Source organism: Sinocyclocheilus rhinocerous, unplaced genomic scaffold (assembly GCF_001515625.1).
Source record: "Sinocyclocheilus rhinocerous isolate Xijiao unplaced genomic scaffold, SAMN03320098_v1.1 scaffold2578, whole genome shotgun sequence".
Lineage (NCBI taxonomy): Eukaryota > Metazoa > Chordata > Actinopteri > Cypriniformes > Cyprinidae > Sinocyclocheilus > Sinocyclocheilus rhinocerous.
In genome coordinates, this window is record NW_015643596.1 from 1,215,704 (window position 1) to 1,227,110 (window position 11,407).

The 11,407-nt window shown below is 32.5% G+C and overlaps 1 protein-coding gene across 1 annotated transcript; it reads right to left on the reverse strand.

Moving 5' to 3' along the window:
• Window positions 1–2,254: 2,254 nt before the first annotated feature.
• LOC107757498 (tetratricopeptide repeat protein 39C-like) lies at window positions 2,255–11,203 on the reverse strand. Its single transcript, XM_016574985.1, has 11 exons — window positions 11,088–11,203; window positions 9,920–10,286; window positions 8,118–8,286; window positions 7,093–7,186; window positions 6,811–6,918; window positions 6,620–6,729; window positions 5,827–5,950; window positions 5,638–5,735; window positions 5,292–5,396; window positions 3,185–3,223; window positions 2,255–3,103 (listed from the first exon to the last, which is right to left on the reverse strand). The coding sequence occupies exons 1-11, from the start codon at window positions 11,200–11,202 to the stop codon at window positions 3,014–3,016; spliced, it is 1,419 nt and encodes a 472-aa protein (XP_016430471.1). The 5' UTR covers window position 11,203; the 3' UTR covers window positions 2,255–3,013.
• Window positions 11,204–11,407: the final 204 nt, after the last annotated feature.

Genomic DNA, 11,407 nt, shown 5'->3' on the forward strand with positions numbered 1-11,407 from the left:
GATTGTGTAAACTGTCATAATTGGACCGACCATCGGCTTGCCACTGGTGCTCCGGCGGAGGCGTGCCACCCAAAAAACACTGGCAAACATCAGCATTTTTAGATTGGTCGGCTTGACGACGGTGGTCCGACCGTGCCAAGCCTCTGAATTTGTGCCGCCCAAAAAACGCTGGCAGACCGTCATTGTTGGCTAGGAATGAATCAAACTGAATCGCAAAGAGTTTTAGACCATTTTGCAAACCTGTTGAACCATTAGATCAAAAGAGTGATTGATTCATGAATCTGGCATTACAAAATCTTCTAAACAGCTGAGAGCAAACATGCAAGGACTTAACTGATGAAATATTATCAGAAATATTCTCAGCTTGATATATGGTAATCCACGTAAGGATTAATCAATAATATTTTACTGAGATGCACAACTAAAAAAGGTCTAGTGACGCCCCTGGTTCTTTTGTTAAAATATGATTACCATCGTTTTTTATTCCATTTTATCATCGCCATTTTCTATTCAAATATTAAAAAATAAATAAATTTTTGTCTATTCTAAATCAAATGGGGTGGATATGGAAGGCCGCTTCTGCCACTGAAAAAAAAAAAAAAAAAAGGCAATTGCTTGTTTATATCTCAAAATTCAATCCATCTGTTTTTAACGTGTTGGTAAGGTCACCAGAAAAGTTCACTAATAGCTGGGGGGGGGGATTTCAGATAATCTCACGTACAATGTTTAATGGCAAGTTTCGTTATTTTATTATTGAAATTTCCTAATTCTATTGTCCTCACAAGGTATAAATACCCTGCACATCCAATATTGACACGTTTCACAGTGAAGACATGTTTTGAGCATCTGGAGTTACTGACAGAGAGACCAGAGGGAATCACGTACAGTAGTGAATAAAGCCCAAAGGTGGGACAGACGTTACAGCTACGGGCCGAGAAAAGAAGAAGGTGCAAGTTTCACAACAATTTCACAATATATACACCAACTCGAATCAATTCAAGTTATTCAGAGGTGACATTATCAAAAACAGATACTGATGTGCTGTTAAAAGTTTATAAACGATATGCCTGGGCCAAAAATATTACAGAACATCTGGCACAAAAAAAACAAATACAACTTACGGCTCGTCAAAAACAAGGTCCAAAATGAAATGACCTCCTCTGGCCCAGAGGAAGACCAGTAGGTAGTTGTGCATGGTTTTCACTTCAGAAAATATCTGCTGACCAGCAGAGGATATGAGAATGAAAGTTACGGCAAAGTTAAGCTGCTGTTCTCGAACTTAATACACAGAAAAGCAGATTTGATGAAATATGTTCTATATCCCACGTACATAAGGGTTACAAAGGGAACACATGGTTTAGTGTTAAAATGAAACTTTGCAATACATACAATGAAAACAGCCAACCTTGAATGCAATGCGTTTTAACCTGCAAAAGCGTCTTCAAGTAGACTAATGACAGACCGATATATCAGACTGATTCAACAACCAATATCTGACCATTTTGGCTGAATAAAAAAGCAGCACTTTTTATTTAGAAAGAAAGAAAGACATACAAATATTAGATTTTATAGAATTTTTGTATTTTTAATTTATGGAGCGAAGTTCAGTAATCCTATAAGTGATTTTCTATCTATCGATATACACACATAAAATGTCATATTGTTTTACTGAAAATTACATATAATATATAATAATAATAATAATAAAATGTATAACTAATAAATAATAATTCGTATAAATAATAATATATAATTACTAAATAATTATTATTATTATACATTTATTTAAAAATATTAACATTTATTTATATGATTTAAAAATATATCATTAATACCACTGGTTCCAAATTCAGGTCAATTTAATTTTGTAGTTATTATGAGTTTATATTAAAATAAAACGTAAACTTAATAATTACAATTTTAAAACAATTATGTGTATTATGTGTGTGAATTTTCCATCGATCTATCTATCAATATGCAAAATGTAATATTTTTACTGAAAATTATATATAATTAATAAATATGTATTAATTATTGATATGTAATTTTCTTTTTAAAATATTAACATTTATTTTAAAAATATATTAACATTAAAATAAAACGTAAAATATATATATATATATAAATAAAATAAAGAAAAATACATATAATTAAAAAAATGATATAGTTACACTTTATTTTAAAGTGTCCTTGTTACAGAGTAATTAAGTAATGAGTAATATTAATTAACACGGTTGCTTAAAGTCAAGGTTTGGTTTAGGGTTAGTTGCATATAATTAAGCAGAATTTACTCTAATTATTATAGAAAGTAACAAGGACGCTGTAAAATAAAGTGTTACTGAATCATAAATAATTAACTATAATAATTGTTTTAAGTAAAAATACATTTTAATATCATTAACTGAACACAGATTTTATGCAAATTGGACTAATGTAATTAAACATTTATTTCAGTGAAATCATAGCATGGCCATTTCGGTCTCATATCGGTCGGCCATTACACCAGACGCATACAAACTTGATTTGACATACAGGTAGTTATTGGTAAGTTGGATACTACTATTTCTTGGAGATAAAGGGTTACACAATATACATTTCATTTTTATGTATTAATGTTATCTAATGTAGAGTTCTATCCCATGCTAATGTGTTTTGTATGATAGCGCAAGCTCTGGGAAAGGATCTAGCCAGTTGGTCTACTCTTGTGTTTCTTTGTGAGAGTTATGTTTTCCTGCACTTCTGCAGATCAATCCTGAACACACAAAATCTGTGGATCTGCACTATGACGTGGGTGTAAATGTGATCATGAAAATGAGATTAGATCACTGGGACCAACAGCTACATGAAGAGTGAACCTTTTCACTACTAGGCTGAAAAATATTGGCAAACTCGTCCTCTGTCACCTGAAATCCGCCGACTTTCAGTTTCTCCCTCCAGAAAAGCTGGATTACTTCAAATGGCTTTCGTTTCAAAAAGTGCTGGACAGGAGCTCTTCTGAGGTGGGACGGACGGGTCAGTGAGGGACCACTTCCTTTAGGGAGGCGAGGGCAGAATGGATGCGGACGTGCAGCCTGTTCTCGAAGTCGTACCCCGCGTAGTTCTCCTGCAAGCAAAGCTAGTCACCACCTGAACGCAATTTACTGACGTATTCAAGATACCAATCGCTGATGTCTTACAGTCTTACCTTGGCCTGAAGCAGCAATGACCTTCCTTTACTCAGGGTCTTAGAAAGGGAAAAAAAATGAAATTAATTTAAAAGATTAAAGAAAGAAAGAAAGAAAGAAAGAAATCAAGTATATGTTAAAAAAATAGTAAAAAAAAAAAAAAAAAATTCCAATAAATAGATTTAATAAATACAATGCACAATATCATTCTCTATTTATCTTAATATAATTCCACAACATTTTAAAATATTTTAAATGATATATTATGTAAATTATATATAAATATATAAACTAAAACCTGAACTCCTAATATCTGTAACTGAAAATAATACTTATTTTAAAAATGATCACAAATTAATGAATTATCAAAAAGACTGTATAAATAAATAATATGGTTTATAAATTCACTGTATTTACATACACATAAATTAAGTAATTATACGTTTATATATTTAAGCTAAAACAAACTCAGAACTAATTTAAAAACAAATTGTGTTATATATATATATATATATATATATATATATATATACTGAAAATTATATATAATTAATAAATATGTATTAATTATTGATATGTAATTTTCTTTTTAAAATATTAACATTTATTTTAAAAATATATTAACATTAAAATAAAACGTAAACTCAAACTTTTAATAATTACAATTTTAAAACAATTATGTGTATTATGTATTATAATATATATAATATTCATAAATTATAGTTATTATGAGTTTATATTAAAATAAAACGTAAACTTAATAATTACAATTTTAAAACAATTATGTGTATTATGTATTATAATATATATAATATTCATAAATTATAGTTATTATGAGTTTATATTAAAATAAAACGTAAACTCTTAAATTCTTAATAATTACAATTTTAAAACAATTATGTGTATTATTATGTGTATTATTATTTATACACACACACAGATATAATATATATCATATTTATAATTCTAGTTTATGTTTAGTTTATATATATATTTTAATTTATATTTAAAGTTTACATAGAAACAATCTCATAACTATTATTTAAAAAATACTAAATTAGAAAATACTACATAATAAACGTTCATATTATTAATTATGTTATTATATAAATAATACTATACATATAATTCACTATTTGTATATTATAAATTACAATACACAATATTAAGTGTAATACAAAAAAATATGTTTATACTACAAACACAAATATTCAATATCAATCTCCATTTAATTTAATAAAATTAGAGAGAATATATAAGCACCACACTTTGAGATTCATGTGGCGTTGTTGTGATTATTATTATTATTAATAATAATAACAACAACAATAATAATACCACTGGCTCCAAAATAAATGTTACATAATTTATGGAGCAAAGTTTGGTAATTCTATATGTTAATCATTGCAATGGTATTTTCAGAATAAATTGTATAATACACTTCAATGCAAATGTTTCTAAGGCCGCTTTTACACTGCCTTTCCGATATACTCAGATCGGTTTCAGGCCTCATTCATATGTGGAAATAAATCTGATATGAATGTAAGCGGACAGATCAGATATTCCCGTCAATGCCAGTTGGATGACAAATGGTTTTGAAACATCTCGCAGTACAGATATATCTATTACAAATGAAACCTCTCCAGTTGACTAGCAGAGTATTCATTTTGTTCGTTTGTGTTAAATAAGAGGCGATCTGACGCTGAAATGTGTTACTTTTAAAATCATGCCGAGTGCTCGTTGCCGCTGTTATCAGCGCTTCGATCTATCGCTAACTGTTGTGGAGACTCGATTCATTCGGGTGAAATCTCATCTGCTTTTCAATACAAAGTATGCTTTATTAATAGTGTGTGCAGAGTTGGGTCTTTTAATATCACTGTCTAATGCATTGAGCCACGTCAAGTTAAGCCTGTGTAGTGTAAATGCATACTTTTAAAAGAACGTGTAAGCAGGTCAAAAAATCCGATTTGGGCATCCAGATCTGGTGTAAATGCAGCCTAAAAGACTGTTTGAACTGAACGTAAAGAGTTGGGATTCAAATGGAGTCGACTGGAAGCTGATGAATGCATAAATATTTCAATACAGTGCCTTCGCATTGAGAATAAAGGGATTTGGAATGCGCTTCACCTCCGGTTTAGCCAGTAACACGCAGCCCAGCTCATAGCAGGAATAGGGCTGCACATAGCTGTTATTCAGACGGCCGTATTCATCCTGCGCTGCCAGCTGGAACGACTGTGAACACAATCGCACAGAATCAGTATTAAACACAGTATCTGAGAGGATAAACAAGATAAAATTGCCAACAAGTGCTGCATTTTGTAGCATTTATGCTCTGAAATCTATTTGTTAAATGTACTTAGAAACTATTATGCAACATGTTCCACCGTTACTGTACCTTTAAGATATGTATAGGTAATTGACTTTAGTTTGCATACATAATGCGTTACAACAAACTTGATGAGACTAAACAAACCTGAACAGCGTCTTTAATATTCCCAAGACATTTCTGAATAGCACCAAGCAGCAGGTGTTTTAGGCCCAGGCTCGACTGCTCATCCAGCCCCTGTAGCACTGAATACAGCATCAAGATCAGGGTCATCATGAGGGAAAAGAGGCGCTCAGAGCTGACTGACAGGACGCTTTTCATCCAGGATGCTCTTACCTTGGTTCATAAGCTGGAGTTTGGAGGAAGAGCAGTTTGGAAGAGCTTTCCATAAGTATAGCACCTCCACAACACCCAGAATGCACAGCTCTCGCGTAAGGGAGACTTTCCTCAGCCTCTCTGCCTAGTGACACAAACAAAGCAGAAGAAAATGTATGATACATTTAAAAATAAAAATAATAATCAAATAAATAAACAGGTTTAGAAATGTAATATATTTACATTATTAATATAATCAAAATTACAAATACAAATTTCTCTGCAATTCGTAGTTATGTACATATAAAATAAAACTTTTTTTATCATTAATATAAAATTATTAATAATTTTTGTATTATGAATTCTAATAACCATAAATGTATGTATGGTATGTATGATATATATATATATATATATATTATATTTTTTATAATACTATTTTGTATTATAAATTTTAAAATACAAATTTATATATAATCAATTATATATTAAAATACACACAAATAGTTTATACATTCATTATATTACAATAACTATAGTTAGAGGAGTTAAAATCATCGCGAAACAAACTTGAACACAATACTACAAGTGTAAAAAAAAATTTAATTAATTAATTTATTTATTAATACTAATATAATAGATAAATAAATAAAAATGGTATGGAAATTCAAAATTTCCATAAGCATAATTATTCATAAAAAGTAATTATTTGTATATTATAACTACAAATTTCTATGTATATATTATAGAAATCATGAGTTTAATTTAAAATGTGAAATCATAACTGCGAAAAATTAATTATTAGCTAACTCACTCTTTTCAGTGCAAACTGCTCAATCTGATTGTTCTTGCGTTTAAAAAGCTTCTGGACATCTTGGAAAACAGCTTTGGCTCCCTCTAGATCCCCAGAAGCCCCCTGACATACTTTGGGTTGAGATGTAAAAGGTTTTATTAAAACAGTAATTTTACATTTGACAAAGAGTTTGACAGAGAACATAACCGGACCTCCAGTGAGGTAAGCATAGTAACACTGTGACCATCGGGATTCATTCTTCAGCCGCTCAAACGACCTGTAAGCATCTTCAAAGTTCATCTCTATCATGCTGCACCAGCCTGCAAATCCAGAGCAAATGAAACACTGAATTATAAATTGGTTGGAAAGTTTGTGCATACGAGTAACTGCATACGTTGCTCTAAATGCCAGGCCAAACTTCAACCAAATTGGACAAAAATATTTGATAAAAGACTGTACTACTGCTGAAAAGTAAGACGAGTTCAGATCTGTACCAATTTCATAGAGGCACACGTGTTGGATTTCTCTTTGGTCAGAGGCAAATTCCAGAGCATCCTGAAATGACGCCAGCGCACTGTTGATTTGGCACTGAAAAAGAAAAAGAAAAATCCATTATATATATGAAAAATTAGATACAGATATTCAATTTTTATTTGTATTTTCTGTTATTTATAATATACAAACAATTTATATGAATTCTTATTTATGCTTATGTCAAATATTACATTTATAAACACTTTTATTCATTTATTACATATTGTCTAATAGTTTATTCATTTTTTACATTTTACATATATTTATATTAGTATTTTCTAATAATCATTATTAGTTCACATTTTAGTTCATATATAAACTATTACATATACATTATAATAAAAAAAAATTGTATACATGTATAAAATACAATATAATAAATATTAGTTATATTGCAACAAATATTGTTTATATTACTGTAATATTTCATTATAACACTATAATAAAAATGTTAATTCTATGAGTGTGTGTGTGTATATATATACACATATAAAACAAACAAATTATAATAAATATTGCAATAAATATTGTTTAGAATATATTGTAACATTTGAGTAAAACAGTGTTTATATATATTTTTAAATAATTAATTAATAATTATAATAATTTGATTTCGTCCCCCCCCCCCTTGTTCCTGAGCCCCAATTTAAGTCGGGACACATGAAACACTGTCATGCTGTATTAGAAGGACATTTGTTTTTCTCTAGTGTAATGTAAATCTCACATTGTAGTCAGTGTATAATTTGTATTGGAGATGAGTGATATTAATGGTTGGCTTTGGATGCCTTCCATTGCATCTAACACACCCACTACATGAAGAAAGTCATTGTGGTGGTTGCATAGTAATTAAATATCAGTGAAGCATAAACCGCACTATTATTTTAATGATTTAATCATGGCAGTTGATTATCAAGCACCAAGCATCTGCTCTGGTTTCATGTCACTGTCGATGTGATACCGTAATGTGGAATCCCTGCATACCCACCTCTAATCTCTGCACCCGTCCCTTAAAGAAGATGAAGAGAGAGGAGTTTGGGTAAACCATCGCCTTCTTCTGCAGAATGGCTTTGGCTTCCAGGAGCCCAGCTTGCGAGTCAGAGCCGTCCAGAGCAAAGAAGGGCTGCACCACGGTGTGGTACCACAAAAGAGCCAAACTGAGAGAGAAAACGAGAAAAAAGAATTCCCCGATCCATTTAAAAACACAGTTTGGATGTTTATTAACTGTGTTTGGTTATATATTTGAATATATTTGCTTGTGTACAAAGTGCTACAGCAACACCGATTAGAAAAAAGCAGCATCTATTCAACTGAAGAACAAATTGGGAGGGTTTTGCCCCGGGCTGGATTAAGTGTGCTTAAATTCATCTCTATTATTAGAGCTGCTGCGCAATCTGTCAGCCTCTGGCAATCAACTACCGAGAACAATGTGTCTAAAGAGAGCTGAAAGAGCGGTTACGAACTATGCAGTTAAAAAAATTACATTAAAAAAAATCTTAGAAATGATCACAATTAACTAGATATTTACATTTTATGAAGGAAATATGATGTTTGACTGCACTAAATTCGCTATAATGCTAGAGTGTTCTGGTTGGTTGCTAGACTGTTGCGAAATGTATACTAAGGTGTTATCTTGCTGTCATAATGCTAGGGTGCTGTGGATGGTTTCCAGGGCATTGCTATGTGGTAGTTAGATTGTTCAGGTGGTTGCTAAGCTGTTGCTAGGATGCTTTGGGTGGTTGCTGCGCTCTTGTGGATGGTCTCCAGGGCATTGCTATGTGGTACTAGATTGTTTGGCTCTTGCTAGAATGTCCTGGGTGGTTGCTAGGCTGTTGATAAGGTGTTATGGATGGTCTCGTTGCCAATAATGCTAGGGTGTTGTGGATGGTTGCTAAATTGTTCTGGGTGGTTGCCAGACCGTTGCTAGGATATTGTGGGTGGTTGTTAGGCTCTTGCTAGGTGGTTGATAAGGTGTTATGGATGGTCTCGCTGCCTTAATGATTGGGTCTTGTGGATGGTTACTAGGACGTTGCTATGTAGCTGCTGTTGATAAGGTGTTATGGATGGTCTTGCTGCAAATAATGCTAGGGTGTTATGGATGGTTGCCAGGATGTTGCTATGTGGTTGCTAGATTGTTACGGGTGGTTGCTAGGCTGTTGCTAGGATGTTTTTGGTGGTTGCTGAAGTGTTATGGATGGTTGCTCCAAGATAGACCTCTCCAAATATGGCTCAAATTCCATCTTCAACATAATTATACTTTTTTTTGGCCATTTTAAAAGTCTAATGATCAGGGGTTAGTCTAAATCAGCTTTAGTCTAAACCAACTTGACAGCTGGACAGTTTTGCATATGAAAAATTCCCGCTCACCACGGGATTCAAATCAACCGTGTGATTTAAAGTCTGTAGCTCTACTGACTGAGCTAGCTGAGCAAAATTCACATTTTCTCATAATATTCTTTATGACGTTTAATAGTAACGGATGAGTCTGTGGTAGCATTTGCTTGCACATGCCATTGCTCACATGACCTTTCCATCTAATGCCCTTTATCTCTAATTGAGACCTTTCAGATGCCATCAATTATGTAACCCCAGTGTGAAACCAACAGCATGTGCTCGCACGCGAATTCACGTCACTGCACAGTATATCAGGAGTCAGGGATTTTCTTCTGGTGTATGAGAGCTAAAAATTTATGCAAATGCTCATAATTAAGTATACACTAATGAGAGAATCATGTCAAAGGCTGGATTGACATTGCTAAGGTGCAAAAAAAAAAAAAAACATTATCTTACGTGGCAAGTGGCGCCTTCATATCTTTGCTCTCGCTGGCGTATACTAAGGAGGAGAGACCTTGGTGACGGTCTCCAGGGAAGCCCAGCAGGTTGACGATCTTGAGCAGGTGTGGAGGCACCATCGAAATGCACAAGTGAAAGAGCCCATAGCCGAAGCTGACAGAACCCTTCAGACGGTCCAGAACCTCTTCTGTTACCCGGCCGCCGCTCTCAGCTGAGGTGTTGTGATTGTCCTGATCGGAGGCCAGCGCCCCCTGCTGGTCGGAGGAGCGTCGGCGGCAGGCTTCCTGCAGTTGGCTGATGTCGCTGTAGCATTTGTTGTACATTTTCCAGGCCTTGCGGAGGATCCAGCCTCCTTTGATGTATGCTGAGGGGTGATGGGTCATATAATGACATGAAAATGTTTATGAAATGTTTTAAAATGGAAATTTAAAAAAAAAATCTTAATTTTCTTAATATTAATTTTCAAATAAAAATATAAACATTTAAGAAATTCAAATATACAATAAAAATAAAAACAAAAAAAGTAAAAGCATGATTGAGTCTTTCAATAGTTTTGGTGACAAGCTGAATCGTTTTAATAATTTTACATTTGTGTATGCATTAACTAATTAAAATAATAATACAAATAAAAATAACAATTTTTTTCTTTATATTCATTTTCAAATAAAAATATAAAATTACAGAAATTCAGTTATACACAAAAATGAAAAACAAATAAAAACAAAAATAACTGCATGATTGTGCCTTTTATTATATTTGATGAGAAGCGGAATCGTTTTTAATAATCCAAATTTGTGTATACCTACGGTAATAAAAAAGTAAATAAAAATAATCATAGTTTTCATCATATTAATTACTATTAATACTAATATCAATTATATTATTAATTAATAATTTAAAAAGATATATATAAATTAAAGAAATTCAATAATATAAATAAAATAAAATAAAATATATAATAATAATAATGATAAAATCAAAAAAATGACATTGCTTAATATTCTGGGAAAAAAATGGAATAAAGTAAACATGACATTACACCTGCACTTCTATACAATATTTCAAGTTTGTTTACTCCCCCTCAACACAGTGGCATTCGGATTACGTTCAAAGCTGTTTTTTTCCACGATTCAGCATTTTTGGAGTGTAAACATGTGGAATCCACCTGAGAGTTCCTGTTTGACGAACGACAGCACAGCGAGATAAACCTGGCAGTCAGCCACGATGATCTGTCTCTGAAGACGGTCCACAATCTCCACTCCCGATCTCTGCGAGTCCATCTGTCGCGAAGTTAAAAACCAAGATGTTAAAGGGGTCATATGATGCTTTTTTAAAGATCATTATTTTGTGTATTTGGTGTAACAGAATATGTTGACATGCTTTAATGTTCAAAAAACACATTATTTTTCAAATACTGTACATACTGTACATTCCTCTATGCCCCGCCTCTCTCAAACGCTTCGTTTTCTACAAAGCCCCCTCCTT